Source organism: Mus pahari, chromosome 1, assembly GCF_900095145.1.
Source record: "Mus pahari chromosome 1, PAHARI_EIJ_v1.1, whole genome shotgun sequence".
Lineage (NCBI taxonomy): Eukaryota > Metazoa > Chordata > Mammalia > Rodentia > Muridae > Mus > Mus pahari.
This window is the reverse complement of record NC_034590.1, coordinates 22,068,085-22,087,724: the sequence shown is the minus strand read 5'-3', so window position 1 is coordinate 22,087,724 and position 19,640 is coordinate 22,068,085. Positions and strand designations below refer to the sequence as shown.

General features: G+C 48.9%; 1 protein-coding gene across 12 annotated transcripts in view; it reads right to left on the bottom strand.

The window, feature by feature from the left end:
* Nav2 (neuron navigator 2) overlaps positions 1–19,640 on the bottom strand; it is a 643,327-nt gene that overhangs the window by 187,805 nt on the left and 435,882 nt on the right. For 8 of the 12 annotated variants that reach the window (XM_029533095.1, XM_021221030.2, XM_029533068.1 and 5 more), the window contains 3 exons: positions 17,613–17,685; positions 8,480–8,768; positions 4,488–4,556 (listed from right to left, as the gene is read on the bottom strand). In XM_029533095.1, the coding sequence (XP_029388955.1) occupies positions 4,488–4,556; positions 8,480–8,768; positions 17,613–17,685 (431 nt within the window). The remainder of the gene's footprint in view (positions 1–4,487; positions 4,557–8,479; positions 8,769–17,612; positions 17,686–19,640) is intronic. The other 4 variants (XM_029533102.1, XM_021221040.2, XM_021221057.2 and 1 more) reach the window with 1 other exon arrangement.

Genomic DNA, 19,640 nt, shown 5'->3' with positions numbered 1-19,640 from the left:
AGGGTATAGGGGACATTCAGGATAGCATTTAAAATGTAAATGAAGAAAATATCTAATAAAATAACTAAGTTTCAAAAATAAACAAACAAACAAAAAAGATTGTGATGCAAGCAAGTCTGTAGGGAATTTTCTGAATTAATGATGGGGGCGGGGCATCCAGACCATTGTGAGATGTGGCCCTGGGTTCTATAAGAAAGTAGGCTGAGAAAGCCAGGATGAACAAGCCAGTAAGCAGCACTTCTCTATTGTCTTTGCATCAGCTCCTGCCTCCAGGTCCCTGTCCTGACTTCCTTCAAGGATGTGGAAGTATAAGCCAAGGAAACCTTTCCCTCCCCAACTTGCATTTGGTCACGTTTGATCCCCAACAATAGCAGCACTAAGTAAAACACCATGTCACATACAAAGACCATGAAGAAATGTATGTTAGGTAAGAAAGAAGAACTCAATCACGAGGACACCAAGGCATCCTGGGGAGAGCGTGTCGATCTGCAACTGAATCACTTCAGAATAAATTTTAATGAGATTTTAAGCGCTGGATTTCAAAGTCAAGGGCAACCACAGTGTCCTTAAGCAAGGCAGCTGTGTGACTACGGGAGGGCTCTCTATTGGCTGCAAGAGGCACTAGTAGATACAGTCCTTCCTGGCTCCAGAGGCTCCAGCTGGCATCTAGTGACATGTGTGTAGATGCAAAGAGGCAACTCACGGAAAGGAAATGATGGGTTTCAAAGTCAGAGAGGGAGCAGAGAGACCCAAGAGCGAGACCCAGATTTGGCATGTGGATGGGGACTGTGAATGGAGGCTCAGAAGGCATAGCACACAACACACGGTGAGGGCTTGCAGAAAGGAGAGGTGAAGCCAGGTATGGAGGCTCATGCCTGTAATTCTAGATTTTCAGGAGGCTGACACAGGAAGAGTTCAAGGTCTTTTTGGCCTACAGAGTATGTTCAGGGCCAGCCAACAAAACTCCATGAGATCTAAAAAGAGGTCATAGGATCTCGCTCAGTAGTAGAATTTATCCACCTTGCATGCAGTATAGACTACCACCCAAGTATAGCTAGCCATGATGGCTCACACCTGCACTGATGAGGCCGAGACAAGTAGACTGCCCTGATTCAAGGCTACCCTGCGCTACAAAGCGAGACTCTATGTCAAAAACAAAGCACACTGAAAAGAGGACAGAGGAAATAGTTGGAGTGTGATGGTTCTTGAAGGACAGAGTGGAGTGACCCAACCAGGGGAAGTGAACAGGACCAAAAGAGGGAAGACCTTGTCATTAGACAAGGAAGCCTGGACTCTGTCCTATCCCTCAGGACTGAAGCATCAATTAAGGAGGCCGACAGCAGAGCTGGAGCTAAAAATAAGAGTATGTCTTCTTTACCAGTGACACAGATCCAGGGCCTCACACAGAGGCCAGCAGCCTCTGGCTAAACATCCTGCAGCTCATTACTATCGACGTCCTGGTGTATCATGGGAACTTGGATCAACCCCAGCCTGGAAGCCATGTGCTGTCAGTCACATCAGAGTCCTGCCTTGTGGAAGAGCCGGGCCTGACCCATAGGAACAGCTGCAGGGGGCGTGGCAGATGCTGCCTACCGCACAGCCTCACTGAAGCAAGTCAGCGGGAGGCAGGAGGGCAGATCGGGCCCTGTGCCATTCAGAGCACCAAGCGGTCCCAGCGGCTCTGCAAAGGAGAACTTCTCATGATCATTCCATATTCAGCTTCAAACTGGCAGAAGGCACAGATGGATGCTCCCAAACATACATGGTACTTTTAAAACATTACATTTAAGGGAAGTGCTGTGGAAAGGTGGGAGACGAGTCTTGCTTCTTTGAGAGCCGTGGTCAAATCCTTCGAAGTGTGTGGAACACCAAGCAGGGACTGAACTCGTTCCTGGCATGGAACCTACAACCAAACCCTGTGCCGCTGTACGTGCTGATGGTAAGAGTGCCGTTCTTCTCCCCTAAACCACTTCAAAGGCTGAGAGTTGGGGGGGGGGGTGTGCCCCTCCCAGGAAGCATGGCAGCTTGTGTGCACATGCTGGGGGTGGGGAACTCAGGATTGGAGATGCTTTCTTGCCAGACAAGATGATTAAATGCTAAATCTCTCATTTCCACGGCATCTGCTTTTCAGCAGCTAGGCAGAGGCCTGAATATCCCACTAATTTGATTCCGTTCTCTACCATGGCCAAGTCGGCCAGCCATCCAGGGACCCATTCAGCCTGGCTGCCTTACCTGACCTAGCTCACAACCAGGAAACCAACATCATCCGCATAGAGCTGCAATTTACTGTGCACCAGTGATGTTCTAGAACTGGAGGAAAAGCTTTTTACAAAATCTTCAGGACACCGTGCGTGAAGCAAGGTACACACACACACACACACACACACACTCCCACGGATGAAATCATTTACCCAGGCAATGCTAAGTGGCAGCCATACCACTGTGTCCCCATGCTTTCCTGCCTCCTGTGGGCAGAACATGGTATATGCCTGTGACTCTACAGGTGATGCCAGGGAGAGACAACATGGTAGACTGCGTGAATGCACGAGGGCCACATTCAAGGGTGAGACTTCCTCTGCTGAACATCTCTGGTGCCCATTAAGGTACTTGGTCCTGGCCAGCATTTACACTTCCACAAGAGACTTGTGTTCTAGAGTTCTGGGGGCAGGTGGCCTACTCAGCCACAGGTTGGGGGAGGGGGCGGGTGTCCTCAGACAACCAGAGTTTGCTGCGGCGCTTAAAGGTACTTAATCGGCCTCAGTCCTTATCAGGGCAATGCTCATGGGTAAGATCTGGGAAGAGGGGAGTCCAGGAGTACGACGAGTCCATCCCTTTGTTGACCTCAGCAGAGACAAGATGCGCTCAAACTGCACACTCCTGATAAGGGACGCGATGACTCTAAAGGAAGCCAGACCTTGGCTGATGGTGAAGCTGAAACCTCTGTTCCTGGCACAGGCTTAGGCTGGGATAGCTACACCCTTGTCTTCAGCTCTTCTCTTCCCCTGCCTCCACACAGCATCTGTGCCAATGAAGGGCAGGCATGTGCTTCCAATCAGACAGAGTCTCAGACAGCTCCTGTCTTCTTCTCTTTTGGGACCAAACATTGGGGTTTCCTGGGAACAGATAAGAAAGGGTTCCTCTAGGCTGCCCCTTTCCTTTGCCGTGTACATACGTTTGCATGATGTCAGTGGGATCAGCCTGCTGGAACAGGGGGTCCACTTCTGCTGCAGCTCCCTCTTCTTCATCAGGAAAGGCAGTCTCTTACATGTAACGTGTGCGTGCTGTGCACCGAAGCACAGGGGCATGAAGTTTCTCCCATTCCAGTCAGGTTGCTCCAGGCTGGGTCTTGCCCCGGGACAAGGTTTTCAGAAAAAGGAACTAATTATAAAAGGTTATTAGAGCCCAGCAAAGAGAGCAGCTGGCAGCTTGTCACACCGGGCAGTACATGGATGAAATGAAGGGCCGGTTTTCCCTCACCTTCGGGAAACAGTTCCTTGGAAAGTAGACGTAACATCAGTCATCATGGGAAGATCACCCAGCGCAGCTTCTTCCCTCGGGTGCCACAGGGGCAGTGTGAGGGACTAGACTAAGGCAGCAGGTTTGACAACAACTGTACAACATCAGAATGCAAAAGAAAGACAGAGGCACAGCCTAAGGGTTCTGGGGCAAAACAACCCAGGCTCTTTTCCCATCTTCTGTGTACACTGGGTGCAAATGATCACACCTGTGGATAGTTTCCATATCTGTAAAATGGAGCTATGAACATGACCTACCTGGTTACCTCATGGAGGCTGGAGGATTAAATAAGGTTGTAGATGTTACAATGTAACTGGGGTTGCCCATACCCAAGCATGTGTTTGAGGGTTCAGGACGGGATGCCTGCAGACTAGTGACTGTCCGTCCCCCCGCCCCCCCCTCCAACCCCCGGAGAAACTGAGGCACGGTATGCAGGAGAATCCAAAAACAAAGACAGGACATGACAGCCTTCTGTAATGAATTCACATTTTTGGATCTCAGCTCACGAGGAAACCTACTCCTACCCCCCCAGTTAGTAATTGAGCGATCGTGACCATAGCCAAAGCACAGCACACAGAGAGGGGATGCCATAGCCAAAGCACAGCACACAGAGAGGAGATGCGGATTAGGGCCGGGATGAAGCAGGGAGCAAATGCATTCACCATTAAGATAGCTCTATAACTACCTGGAAACTCAACTCTTCCTATGAACAGGTTTCTCATGACAAGGTGAAGTCAACACAGTGTCAACATCCAGTCCAAGCCAGTCACTTTGGCACATACACACATTCCCACCCAAGCCCACTCTCAGAACTCCCCCAGCTAAATCAATAGCCAAAGCATGTTTGGGTTTGGGTAACTGGAGACACAGCAGGGAGGGAAACCAACAGGGAACTCAGCCAGCAAGGAGGCAATGGGAAGAGTGGGCTAGGTTTAAAAACCATGCTTTGGAGGACACAGGACACTGCTAACCTAGAGATCTTTTTTTGACCCAGAGTGAAGCGGATGATTTTGCTTTGAGATGAGTCCTTAGATGATGCACTGCAGGGTAGGAAGGAAAAGATGGAACAGATGAGTGAGGAGAGACACATTAGGCAAGCCAGGAGGAAGTTCCTGGGCTGGTCTGCCATACACTTCTCCCACTAAACACACAGTGCCCTCCAGGTCTAATTTCAGGGATTACAGTGTGAAGAAACTACAGTCGAGATTATCTAAAGCCTAGGCTTGTAATCTCAGCTACTCAGGAGGATGAGGCAGGAGGATGGATGGTGTCTTGGTTACTTTCCTATTGCTCTAAATAGATGCCGTGACCAAGACAACTTACAGAAAAGTCTATTGGGGCTTACAGTTTCAGAAGGTGAGTCCGTGACCATCAGAGAGTGGCATGAACTGCCACAGTTGGCATTTCAAGATCTGCTGGCTCCAGGGTGAGCTCAGGTTCAGCCCTGGCAACTACCGAGGCCTTGCTTTAAAATACAAAGTCAGAAGGAAGCTGGGGATAGGGTCCAGTAACTGAGCGCTTGCCAAATCTTAACAAGGCCCTAGGTTTAATCCCAATGAGTATAAGACAAAACAAAAGATTTGGCTCAGGACTTCTAGGTTGTTGACACCTTTGCACCCCGCACCCCCGTTACCATACTAAATACCTTTGCTGACTTCACTCATCTGCATGCTTTTTTTTTATACTTTTTGGTCTTCTGCAATAGAGTCTCACACCATAGCCTAGGCTGCTCTGAGTCACCTGCACTTTATAGTTTGGGCTGGCCTGGAATTTGTGGCGATCCTCTCATCTCAGCTTCTCCTTCTTGTTTTTCTACTTCTCTAAAGCACTACAATGCTCGAAGTAGGCAGCATTTATAGCACGTAAAGGAACGCTCTCTACAGTACTGATGTGCTCACGTCACAGGACTGCTCACTGGGCTACAAAGGCAAATGCCCCATAAATGTGCACATGTAAACACTCTTGGTCAGATTTATTCAATTTATAGTTATTATCTTTCTTATGCCTTTTTAGATAAAGGTCAGAATACTAGAGATGGCAAGCATTCTACCAGGGAACTGTCTCCCAACCTGAAACACTTATTTTGACATCCATTTTTCTTGTAGAACATTCATGGGAAAACCGGAGTTAAGAAGTAGAGAATGGCGAGGAGAAAAGAAATCAAGCAATTTTCTGATATTTCTTAAATAAATTAGGCACATGAATTGTACTTAAGATAGACACAAATGGGAAGAAGCGCAAGGCTTAGAAAATACACTCCTTCCAGAGACTCTCTACTGTAGGAAACTTCACATTGTGAACTATGGATCAAGTGCCCAGTCACAACGTAGACTGTAAAGTGACGAGGCACTCTGTGGCTGCTCTGGCACCAATACACCAATGTCTCAGATGTTCTTGAGTGATATAGACAAGCTTCTTAGAAAGCTGCCAAATCTTGGTGTTTGCTGTACTGGAGCATAGAACCTAGGCATGTGTTTTTTTCTTTTTTTAAAAGACGTATTTATTTTTATTCATATGAATATACTGTAGCTGTCTTCAGATACAGCAGAAGAGGGCATCAGATCCTATTACAGATGGCTGTGAGCCCCCATGTGGTTGCTGGGAATTGAACTCAGAACTTCTGGAAGAGCAGTCAGTGCTCTTAACTGCTAAGCCACCTCCAGCCCCCTAGACATGTTCTTAATAGGCATGTCTGCATCTTGAAGAATTCTAACAAAACACCAGAACAGACTTGGCATCTAAGGTGCTCGCACCAGTACCCGACACTAATAGCCAGGTGTCCAAATGGCTACCCTTTGGGGTTTTGGCTACCAAAGATAGAGTTCGAGCCAGCCAGTGATGTAATTTTATCATCCTTAAGTTCGCAGTCAGAGTGTTAGTGTGGGACATCTTACATCTAGACCTTGGCAAGATGCTTTGAAAGTAAGAGTAGGAAGCGACAGTGCAGAGCAGAAGAGGCCACTCATGTGCAGAAGTAATCAGCCTGGTGGGATAGAGGGGTGTGAATGAGGACACAGCCACTGGACTCCTAGTCCATGCCACCAGTTTGTGGGGCCAGAAAGCAAGGCATTAAGCAAGAACACTTCTGCTGTTGGAGTAAATAAATTAAAACAAAACAAAACAAAAACAAAAAACAAAAACTAACCCCCCCCCCAAACCCAGGCTTTATCATTTGGGCTGCCTCGTCTTCCCCTAAGAAGATTCACTATCTAGAGACAACGAATCTGTTTGTAGACTCCCTGGCCCAACCTTCAGCATATCCCTCAGGTCCATCTCCATCCGCCTCAGACCATCCCATCCAAGTCACACGCACTGCCTCGTCTGCAGAGGCCTCCTCCACTGGGGTCCTCCATTTCGCTCCTGCTCTGATAAGCTTACTCATCAGAGAAGTTGTTTTTTTCTTAATGTAGATCCAATTGAACCGTGAGGCTCCTTTAGCTTCCTGGCTCCTTAGAGAAGAGTCCAAGCTCACTTCCTCACCCCTGACTCTGGTACCGCATCCATCACCCACACAGCGCCTTCTTCGCTTGCGGGCAACGTCCAGTTCCTTCTCTTCCCACTGCCGGTCCAAGCTTGTGCCTACCACAGAGCCTCCATGCCGGCTGCCCCCACCCCTGCCAGATCTCTGCACTTGAGGTTTTGAGTGGTTAAGTTTCCTCCCGTTCACATCTCGCCACTAGGTGTCATGGCCTCAGAGGGGGCCTTCCCATTAACCAGTCCTAAACTATCAACCCTGAATCCCACCATCTTCCTTCGGACACACCTGCCTTTCCCATCTCCTTCCTGGTTCGTCTGCTCGTCGAGCAGCCCCCCTCCAGGAACGTGTAGGGAGCAGGTATCATGGCTTATCTTTCATCTCTGACTCCCAAATGACTAACAGTACCTGGCACACAGAAGGCTCTGCTCTCAACAAGATAAAAGAATGCAAACCGGCAGATTCAAGGTTCTGAGCAGACACGCAACAACAATCATAACAACTTATGAGCTCTCCTCTTCCCACACAGGACCTTTGCCCTGCACTACAATTCTAGTGGGCATCTCAGGGCCTGGGCCTGTGCAGAAGGCAGCGTGGGAAGGATGCACTCTACTCAGGGCTGCTGGGGAGCCTCCGGCCAGGGGAGAGTTTCCAGCCAGGCATTCCTCCAAGGAAAGAGCACAGAGCCTGGCTGCTTGGTGTTCTTTGTCTGTCTGTCTGTCTGTCTGTCTGTCTGTCTCTGTCTCTGTCTCTCTGTCTCTGTCTCTCTCCTCCTCCTCCCTCCATCCCCCCTTTGCCCCCCTCATTGCTAGTCCATGCAGCTCTCCTATTTCACAAATTTCCATAATGCCAGTTGGATAATTAGATAATTAATTAAGGGGCCTCATTTACATCAGACCCATACCTCCTGGCTGTAAATACCCTGCCAGGTGGGAAAGTGCACTTTTCATGGGGAAGCACAGCTGTGACTCCAAGGTTGCTGGGGGTCAAGCAGCTTTGGACTTGCTCTGCAGCTAGCAGGTGTTAAAGGGTCTAATGAGTTCAAGAAGCCTTCTGTATTGGTGGCTTTGGGAGGAAGAGTGTTTTTCAGCACACATTCAATGAAATCAAGTAACCAATCAGACCAGTGGCGCTGGGTTTCACTGCTAGCAAGGGTGGCTTAAAAGAAGTCACTTGTAATGGGCATTTCTACAGGACTTTCTCCTGAATCAAAAGCTTTCTGGTTTTTAAACACATCAGTTCTTTTCTGACATTAAAGCAAATGACGTGTGGGCGATCTTTCACAGAACAGCTTAGGAATGTGCAGGCCTCTTCGTGGCCTGTATGAACACACATCTCCACTGGGTACAGAGGAGCCTTGCTGTATCTATCTTGAGGCCATGCTAGTTCCTCACAAATGAGAACCACAGACCACACAGGCTATACCCTACATAGCTGGACACCTGAAGATCGATCGGCAGTGCCATCTGTCCCCCGAGAGGAGCCCACCTGGACTGCATTTCCACTTGTGTTTTCGCTTGCTGATGTGAAACTGGCTGGAGGAGCTGGCACGGGGCTTGGGGAGTAGCCAGCCCCTGATGCTGAGGAGTGCCAGCCTGGCACTGGGAAGGCGCCCCGGCCACCTGAGACCCGGCAGGTGGCAGAGGGGATGAGGAGAGGGGCTGCTTCTCAGGCGGCGGCTGCTGCTGCTGCTGCTGCTGCTGTTGCTGCTGCTGCTTGTATCGGGAGAGGCTGAAGAAGAGGCCTAGAATGGCCTTGAGGTTTCCATTTCTGATCTCTGCAAGACAACAGAGAGGTTCTCGTCACCAGAGGGATAAACGTGGGAAAAGGTAAACCTCGTCAAATCGATGGCATGGTTGAAACTGCCATGGCATTTTAAATGTGTTTAGGAAAATCTAATTTTATAAGCAATAGGCCCTCCTTTGTCTCAACAGGAAATGACTTAGCGTAGTCAATCTGCTTGTTGTTTTCATAAATAAAACCTAAGGTCCTTGCTTAACGTGTATTGGAGGTTTAAGAACCAATGTGTAAGAACACCTTTGCACAGGGATTCTTGGCAGCCTTTCTTTTCCACGTTCCATGAGTTCAACTCCTGAAGGTCCATTAAAATGACTCCTAAACCACAGATCAGTCAAGTCTCCCCATGGGTTTGCAGTAGATGTACCAGACAAGTCAGAACTGGCTGGCTGGCAAGGGCCAGGAGGAGCTTCTCAGAAAGAATACCACTGAAAGAATGAGTGTCCCTCTCAAGATTGAGCCTGTGACCTGGGCAAGGCTGTGGATCTCTCCTAGACTTCTCTCTGGCACTAGCAGAGGTACTATGGCCTAGCTCGATTTGCCAAGTTCACATTCTGAGCCTCAAGCCACACAAAGCGTGCCAAGTAGCCGCCGCCATTGAATCCGAATCCTTTCTCTCCTCTAACCAGTCATCTTTTCAAACCCATGGCTCAGCCTGTCTTGTCCCTTGAATCCGTAACTGGAATTCAGGCTTTGAGTATGGGGCGAGAGTGTAGAACCAGCCCCCCCATCAGGACTCCCGCGAAATACTTCCTATATGAAAATAAATTTGAACAGAGTGGGAAGAATTTTAAATTCCAGACAGTCCTTTTTAAGATATTAAAATGCATTTGCCTCAAGGCATGCATAAAAAGCTGTGGCAAGGAATGAAATATTTATTCCGTACAGAAGCTAAGCATCCAACCTTTTATGTAGCATTTTTAACACCAGCTGCCAATGGCCAGAGGCTACACTGACCCCAAGGCTTCACGGTGAAGCAGGGCCACAGAGAAAGAGGAACATGAGAGAAGAAAATCCAGAAAGGTGATACTCTCCACATGCACCCCCCCTACCCCCCCCCACCCCCGCTATGCTGGGGAAAGAAAGGGTGCTAGCATAAAACAAGGCCAAGGAAGCTTCAGGGGTCTTGTGAGAGGGTGAGAGTTAACAACCCTGCTTGTATGGGGTGTGCAGGCCTCTGGCTGAGGAAACCTGCCCAGGAAGGCACGAGGGCATCCTCTAAGGTCCAACGCAGGCGAGAATGTGTTGAAGGAAAGTAATGTGTGCCTTCAGGACAAGCCATGTTCCCACAAGGAAGGAAGGGCAGCCAGCCAGGCCTTTGGCCCTGTGTCCAACCCTCAACCCCCCAAGTTAGACTGGGACAAAGCATTTGTTTTGCCAAAGCACCCCTTTCTCCTCAGGCTGTGAGGATAACGGTACGCCCTTCCAGAAGCCAGTCTTCCCGCCACAGTTGGTTCTGTGAAGGCTGACAGACGGGTGCAGCAGAGGATTTACAGAGTCTACACCTCTGGACTCCAGCCTGCGCTTTACCACCCACCAGCTGGGCAAGTCTCACCCTCTCCGAGGAAGGGCAAAACGTCCACAGCCAGCCCCAGCTTTACAGAGCGAATGACAGCATCTGCGTCAAGACTCTCTTGTGTGTGGAGAGTGATGATCTCCACCACTCTTGGTGCTACAGAAGAACATACCACCAGGACCCCAAGGAAAATAGCCATACAGCTTCCGACTGCCCGAACAAGCCTCTCACGGTGATGACTTCTCCAAAGGTTACTATGCAAACTAGGATTCATTTACTACACGGTTATTTTATGTGTCTGAGAGTATCTCTTGTGTACCACTGTGCGTGCCCTGGATTTTTCTGTGCGTGTTTTCGTGCTGTATGACTCAAAACCTCTGTGCTTTTGTGGCATGACTGCGGAAGTCAGAGAACAACTTGTGGAAGTCAGTGCTCAGGGCCTGCCTCAAGCAGTCGTGGGCATGTTCTTCAAATCAGCGGCCAAAGCCAGACAAGCCCACCCACCCAGTGCTCGTAGGCACCAGGAACTAAACTCGGGTCATTGGGCTTAGCAGCAAAAGGCCTGTACCTGCTAAGTCTTTTCTCCAGCTCCAAACCATGACATTGATATATAGAGTTCTTAATTATGCCACAACAAGCGGTGGCAGTCAGAGCTGACCTCGTGTAGTTGGGATGCCCAGGCATAGCTTATGGACTACCCCAGTGACACGGATTCACAGAAAGTGGCAGAGGTAAGGGTGCGCTCCCTAGCTTTGCTGGGTAGCTCCGGCTGCTTTCTTCTCCAGCCCTAGGAACTGAAGGAGCTGCATTCAGTTCCCAGATGTCCTTATAAGTATGAATCACAGACTGTGAGGCTGGGGGCAGGGAGTGTGACTCAGTGACTTCAGTCATGGGGTAACTGAAGCCAACAGTAAAGGACAGCACATCGCTGGTCATCACTTGGGCAGAGACCTGAGTAAGAGATCAAGTTCAGAAATTAATCAAGCACCAACATTCAAATGAACACCTGTGAAGGAATGTGGCGGGAGGCGATGGTGGGATGAACCCTCAAAATATGAATTTGTTGGAGAGATAATAGCTATTCTTGGAGGTGAAATTTACGTAAAATCTATTTTTTTGTGTGCTTTCCCCAGTTTTCAGGATGGTGAGTAGTTTATGATTAGCAAGTTTTATGACTGACTAGCTGTATCTCCAAGCTCATGGTGTCTTTCATTCAGACGCCCGGGACATGGTGTACTTAAGGGGAAGCTGAAAGTCAGAAAGGCAGTGAGATTTCTCCAAGGTAGTAAGCTTGGGGGTGGGACTTGAATCCAGGTTTTTTTTTTCTAGCTCAGGGGTTGGTTTCCCTGACACCGTGTGACTTGGCTTGCTGGCATGCCCATCACACGTGGGAAATTTAAAAACAGACCAGATAATATTTTATTTATTAAGGTAGCTCATTTGCATGTAGTCTTTTTTTATTTTCCTGGTGCGTTCAGCATTCCTTAACACAGTTTTAAATAAACCACACAAGAAAAACAAAAGCAGGGGATGGGGGGGTGATCAAGAAAAGCTAAAAAAGAAAATTAAAAAAAAAAAAAACCTAGCATGTCCCAGGCAGGGCTCAGGGCCAGCCCCTCACAGTAGTAGACATGTCCGTATCAGCGCCCAAAGTCCACCAGCTCACCCTATGCAGCTGTCAGTACCATGCTTGTAGCTCCTGTGACCAGCAAGCCATGTGATGTGCAGCTCCTGTTTGCTTCCCAATCCATCCCCTGAAGCATCTCCACCCATTAGAGGTCATGGTACTCCACACGTTTTTCTTGGTACTTTTATTATAAAGATCATAGACTCATAAGCCAAGCCTGGGGCTTGAATCTCTTCAGTCCATTGCTTAAAGGCTCTGTGTTGTAAGACTCAAGGCCTCTGAACCTCTGTTTCCTTACCCCACACCACACATCAAGTACATCTCAATCTACTTTCCCCGGGGATGTTCGAAGTGTGAAGAGGGGGGATGAGGAACCGAGTACCCAGCACCCGCAGTACCACCTCGCTGTGTATTCAGAGTTCAGAACGCACAGGCCCTCTCTCTACCTGTAGCCGTCTCAGCTCCCTATCTGGACTTTCCACCCAGAGGAAGCCTGAGAAGGAATCTGCCCACCCTGCTTTCTCCGAGTCACACAAAGAAAACCATCACAAACAACCTCATAGTGGACAAAGTTCAACTATAGCTTTCTTTCTGTTTCTTCAAATAAATTGAAGTATTATTACACACCCAGTGTATATACATAAAATTAAGTCTACAATCCAATGACTTGTAGTGAGTTAACTAGTTCTAATACTAAAACATTTCTATTATTGCAATGTCCTATATTCAGTGGTAATCAATCCCCAAACTCCCAGACCCATGAATCTGCTTTCTCTACAGATTTTCCTTTCCTAGACACTGTATGTAAATCATAACTTATAATCTTTTGTATCGGCTCCCTTGAGTTAACATATTTGTTTCATATTTTTGTTTTTAACTTTATTTTTATAGTACTAGGGGTTGAATCTAGGGCCTTTCACATTCTAGGCAAGCCTTTCACCACTAGGCTGTATCACCAGCCCTTAGCATAAGATTTGTACAGCCATGTATTGGCTTTACAGCGCTGCATAGTGTATCACTGTATGGGCATACCATATTTTTCCTTATCGGTTCCCCAGTTGATGCACTGTTAAATTCTGTTTTCATATGACAAAGAACTCAACAGAGGTGAAAGCTCTAAAAGCCATCTACCCTATCCTATGGGTGGTCCATAACAGACAGTATCCCAAATAGCTAGAATTGTCTTCTGCCCACATTTCCAAATGGTATTTGTCTGGTGAACCAGTTCCATAGAGGAAGCTGAAAGACCACAAGAATGCTGACATTTTCCAAGGCTCTGGGAAGGGAGCCTCACTCTGCATGTGACTGGTCAAGCTCACCCAGCCTTCTTACACAGGTTAAAATCAGGAACACCCAGAGTGAAATGCCTGCCCGGGAGACACCTTCTTTTGAATGGAAGGCCAAATGGCACAGACCATTCTGTTTCAGTGATGTCAGGACACATACCTTCTCGGGTTTCTGCCTGGCCCCTCTGTTCCCACTGGCTTGCACTAATCCGCTTAGACATAACTACTAATTTACTGTAGATATAAGATAAATCTGCATAGATGATATAAGTAATGCCAGGCATGACAGCTAAGTCAAAAGATGGGTTGTTTTTTCTTTTGTTTTGTTGTTTTAGTTTTTGGAGACAGGGTTTCACTATATATCCCTGGCTGTCCTAGAATTCCCTTTGTAGACCAGGCTGGCCTCAAACTCAAAGAGAGCCACCTGCTTCTGCTTCCCAAGCACTGGGATTAAAAGTGTGTGCCATCACCAGCTGCCTTGTTTTGGGGTTTTTAAGACAAGGTCTCATGTAGCCAGGTCTGGCCTGGATCTCAGTATACAACCAAATGTGACCTTGAACTTGTGATATCCCTGGTTCTACACCTCGGAGGCTGGGCTTAGAAGCATGTCCCTCCATCCTTGTTTCTATGGAGAAATGAAGGTTGAATCCCTGCTTCTTGCATGTTAGGCATGCACTCTCCCAATAAGCATGTTACAAACAGAGCCATCTCTGGCAACATTATTTTGTTTCGACCCCTCCCCCCACTTTTTTTGGATAAATGGAGTCTCACTTTGTCTTACTTTGCTTGATACACTCTAAATGGACCAGGCTGACATCAAATATTATAGACCTACAGGCTTTGGCTGGGATTAAGGGAGTGGCTACCACGCTGGGCTTGTTTTAACATTTTTTTTTAAAAAAAAATTATTGTTTTTTACTTAATCACTTTACATCCCACTCACTGGTCCCCTCTCAATCACCCCCTCCCTCCCCTTCTCTTCTGAGTGGGATGGGGGGTGGCAGAGGGGGAGGGAATCCCAGTTGAGTCAGGAAGTCCTGTACACCAGAACAGCAATATGAACAATCCTGCCCCAGAGAGGAGGAACGATTTTGAGTCAGAGCATAAGGAAGGGGGCATTGCAGAGGGCAGTTATAAAACTCTTCTCCAAGTCCCGTCAGCCTGTGGGTCTGTGCATTGCTCTCAGTGATGAGCCAGCTGTATAACTGCCTCAGACCACCCAACCACACGCCCTTCTCTGGAGGCCCTGGGTTCCACCAATGGCACCATCTGTGGGGAAGCGGGGTACAAGGGCACAGAAGCAGAGCCTGTGGGGACCCTTGTGCAGAGGGACAGAAATTGCCCCTTACTGCCACACTCTGCTGATGGATGGTCAGTGGACACATGCTGCCTGTTCCCTGTGCTCAAAGGCTCCTGAGACACTTTCTGCTCTCCCACCCAAGAAGAAAGGCAGCAAGTGGGCAACTGATTTCCCGTGAAAGGCACGCACTCCTTCAGGAGCTGCCTAGAAGCGTTGCCCGGGACTGCTGAGTCCAGGCCCTCCCACTGGCCTCTGCCTGTGTTCAGTCACCTGTAATGTCAGAAAACCATCATAGTGTTTAAAAAAATAATAATACTGTTGTTTTAATGTCTTCTGTTTTCCTTTTGAAGCCATCTGATTGCCGCAGGCTCCTCTTGAGAAGCGGGTGGCAGCTGGGAAGCCCCACAGATACACCTCCGCCCTTTCCCAGTGATTACAGCTGGCTCTGGACCCACCGACCGACCAGGCGGGCAGGCGGGCGGGCGGGCGGGTCCTGCGCACCTGTCCCGCGGTGCTGGGGTAGCTCAGGCCTGCCCCGACCTGTCTTTAGAGAGCTACACAGAGCCTTTGTTCCAGGCCCAGACGGGCGGGTGCCCAGGGGCAGTGACTACTGCGACAGTCCACAGAGGTGATGCTGGTCTGAGTGGCCCCCTGGCCCACACCTCCTGCACTTTTCATGCCCTTGAAGCTCCAGCCCCTTCTCTTTGCTCTTGGGGATGTGCCAGAGTCTGCCAACTTAAGCCTGCCCTGCCCTGGGGTGATGTTTTAAGATCTGCCCTGCCCACAGTCCATCCAGATTCCACCTGTCATATCTGACAACCTGTTCTGGGAGAGGGGTGGGAGTTAGGGGGGGTGCATTTCCTGGGAATATCTGGACTTTGTTCTTCCAGGCCCCGAGTCCATCCTCCCCTATGGTGGAGAATGAGATGTACTCCACTGAGGGCTAAGCACTCAATAAATAAATAAATAACAACACAGATGCCCTGCTTGGATAGCCTGAGCGTCTTCCGAGAGATAGAGCTGTGTCTCTAGCTTTTCCAGGGTGAACAGGCACTTACCAGAGATGTCTGTCACTCATGATCTGTCTTTGTGTGCGGTGTGTTCATGTGTGTGCACATGGGTGTGTCCATGCGCTGTGCAGGAGCCTCTCATGACTGGACCTGAAGCTTACCACCTGGCTAATCGTCCGGTTACCTCCTGTCATCAACCTCTATTTTCCTCAACGCCAAGTCCTCGGTGTCCCGGCAAAGCGTGAGAAGCCATGACCAGTGCCCCCCCCCACCCCCCATCGGGTCTTCATGCTCACACAAAAAGCACTTCACCCACTGAGCCATCTCCCAGCCCCATTCAGCTTCCAGCCAGTCTCCCCATCAATGACCATGAGTCCTGTAAACTCTCTGTACAGCGGTGAGAACGGGAGCAAGGCAGCCAAGGCCAGCAGAGCACAGTTAGCATCTGTTCGGTAAATACTTCCTGTAAAGGCACCGATGCCTTCTGAGTATAAGAGAAGGAAGAATATAATGAAGCAGAAAGGCAGACAACAGGCAGCTGCTAAGTGGCCAGAGTTCACCTCCAGGCCTAAGGAAGGAGGCAAGACTGCACAACTCTGTAGAAGCCCCTGAAGATGTTCTCCTGGGAAGATAGAGGCCTGCACCACTCCTAGACACTAAGAGGAGCATGCTCTGCCACCTACTGGCCAGCACAGGAGTAGCACAGAGGGACATCCTGTACGCTGGATTTGTGCCTACTACTGAACACTGTAGGTTCCAACAGTGTACACTAAATCCACATAGATGAGACCCATAGCTAAGGCAAGGGCAACCTTCTAAGGATTTTTCTATATATCCCGAGATTAAGGTTGGCTAAGGTACCCCTGAGACTCATAGAACAGAGAATTACAACCCTTTTCTGGCACATTCCACACAGAGTCAGACTATGGATGTAGAAGCCGTGCATGTCACCCATCTCCAACATGGAGGAGACAACAGTTCAGAAACACAGCCTGATGATCCAAGCTCTCATCTCTTCGAAAAGACAAGGCATAAACCCATGCAGAACCCATGAGGTCTGCTAACTCACCTACTCCATCTGTGGATTCCAGCTTACTGCTCCCTCAGCCCCACCCCGGCTTCCAGGGCCAACGCTCCCTTACATCTTTTCAGAGCACACTCCTGCTATGCCAGGAGGAGCAATCGCACTGCCCCGACTGCACTACCTGTTCCGGGGGGAAAACTGGAGGCAGGTGCAGCCTAATGAGCTGGGAAGATGCCTGGCCTATGGCAACTTCAGAGGTGGCAGCTGCCTGTGTTTACAAACAGGGGGAGGGGGAAGGAAGGGGAGAGCGGGAGAGAGCAGGAGAGAGCGGGAGAGAGCAAGAGCGAGAGAGCGAGAGAGAGCGCGAGAGAGAGCGAGAGAGAGCGAGAGAGAGAGAGAGAGAGAGAGAGAGAGAGAGAGAGAGAGAGAGAGAGAGAGAGGATTCCAAGTGGAAATGTTGCCTGAGGAGGTAGATAATTCTGGCCAGCGGGCTCCAAACTATTATCCCATCTAACAACACTCCACTAGCAGACACTGTTGATGCTAATTAGCCACCAAATCCAAGTTAATTAAAAGCTAATCGGGAGGCTAAAAGGTGGTAGTGTGTTCACAGACCTCACTCTCTCTGTCTTCAAGAGCAAGGTGAGATGCCACCAGCAAGGACTAAGCGGTTCCCTTGGGTGCTGCATGGTTGAACTTGGTTCTGTGGTTGGATATTCTCTTTCCCACAGATAATAGGCTGGTTGATGACCTGCTGCGCCACGGGACAGGGAATCAGTGTTGTTGAAGCAGGAACTTCTCTAACTGGAGCAGCAGGCTCCCTTTCTCTCCCCCCGACACCCTCCGTGGCATGCAGATGTGGCGTGCACACGGGGCTGCATTCTTAGAGTGATCTGAGAACTGTGAGAAAGTTAGTAATGTCAACTGTGCCTGAAAGGGCACCCAACCAGGGCAGCCCACTGGCACCCCTGGTCGTGACTGCAGCAATTGATCGTTAGGTAACAGGTGGGCCTTAACAGGTGGGTATCGTAAATGACGAAAAGGCGTGGGCCCTGACTCACCTTCTGCGGACAGCCCCTGGGTGTTGATTCCCTTAGCTGCCAGGAAATTCAAGCAGGCATCTATGTTTTCAATCTAGAGGGGAAAAACACAAGACAATTAATAACCATTCAGCTTTCTCCAGACCCACTCATGAGGAACCAACAGCAAGCAGAACGCACTCAAGTAGACCAATGAGATAGACGGGAGCGACGAGGTTAGGACTCTCAAAGCGCTGTCTGTACTCGCACAGGAAGCAGTTACTTAATATCCTAACCGCACGGTGCCAGAAGTCGAGGCCTTGGATTGCTTGCAGATGCCAAAAATAACCAGGGCGAAATGGGATCTCTCATCTTGATCAATGTCACCACAGTGTGATCCTCAAAGCCGGAGCAGTTGCCAGTAACACGGAGGTGGAGATGAAATTGATAGACCCACCCATCCTCCAGTTGCTGGGGGGAAATTTCCAGTCAGTAAAGAAGCAGGCAGTCAGATGTCCACATGGACAGCAGGAACCGGAGTTTACCCACAAAATTCTCAGCCTGGCAGGCATTGCAGGTGACCACAGAGTCCCATGACCTCTGGGATGCTGCTGTCCTTTGTCCTCTCTGTGGCAAGGCCACCAGCTGGAGTCTGGGAGGCTGCCCATGTTTGCTAGTGTTGACACCAAGGCCAAGGGCAAATCGATGTCAGGCCTCGAACAAAAAAGCAATTAGGTCATTCCCAAAGGTCTGATTTGACTCTGGCTGTCAGGCCTAATTACTTTTTTGTTTTAAAGGAGAATATCCCGGCTTGATGAATGTCTCTGGTGACCCAAAGTAAAAGAAACAGCTTTTGACTGGGCACAGCGACCTTTGGACTTCACAGAATTTGCACTACGCAGTGACGGTTCCACCACTCCCATCACCAACTAATTCCTGTAACGGGATTTCCCAGACTCTTCAATGTTTATATGCGCTCAACCCAGTACGTACGCCACGGAGTTTATTCTAAATTAACAGAGGACTGCCTTTCACAATGAACATATTGTCCTTCTCCTCACTCGCAGGCAATGTCTTGATGGCTCTAGCTGGCAACGGTGTTTTAGTTTAATAGCTCCGAGCACAGCTTGGCTCTGGGCTGGCCCTCATGAATTTGATTCACCCTGCTCTATGAAGTAGACTTCATTCTGCCACCGACTTCTGGCATTCTCTCTTTCCACTCCAGCCTGTAGATCTGCCCCTACCTCCTGAGGTCTTGGATTCCAGGAGGGTGTTAAAACAGCTAACAAATTCCATGCTTTTATCGTGGTCTCACAGTGAGGGTGGCCCTCACGGTGGTGGTGGCTCCTACTGTTTAACTCATTAAACAGGCCACGGGACACCTGACTGAAACTGTGCCATCTTAGAAGACCCCACACAGCCCTGAAGTGACTCTCTCCAGGGAACCCCCTTTTTTATTTATTTGTTTATTATATGTATATGAGTACTGTAGCTGCCTTCAGACACACCAGAAGAGGACATTGAATCCCATTACAGATGGCTGTGAGCCACCATGTGGTTGCTGGGAATGAATTGAACTCAGGACCTCTGGAGGAACAGTCAGTGCTCTTAACTGCTGAGCCATCTCCCCAGGTCCCCACCCCCCTTTTGTTAAAACCTAGGTTCCCACTCTTTCCAGCCCACCTTGAAGGTCCTCACCAGGCTGCTGTATAAACATGAGACCACTAAGTCCGAGCACCTCAGAGGGAAATGAAAGTGGGGAGAGAGGAAGAGAGAGCTTCCTGAACCCTATCACGTGGTGTGTGGAGGGTGACCTGCTCCCATTTGAAACTATAGTACCAGTTAGATTTCCAAACACTGTTTTACCTATTACAAAATCTTGCTTGTAAGAGAAAATATTAGTCATAAAAATTGAACATTGTCTATGATGGTTTTGTTTCTATTTATACAGCAAAACACTTGATAGAAAGTTGTAGGCCCACAAGGAAGAACTGTTATATAGAAAAATGTCATAAGTGTTTACACACACACACACACACACACACACACACACACACACAGAGAGAGAGA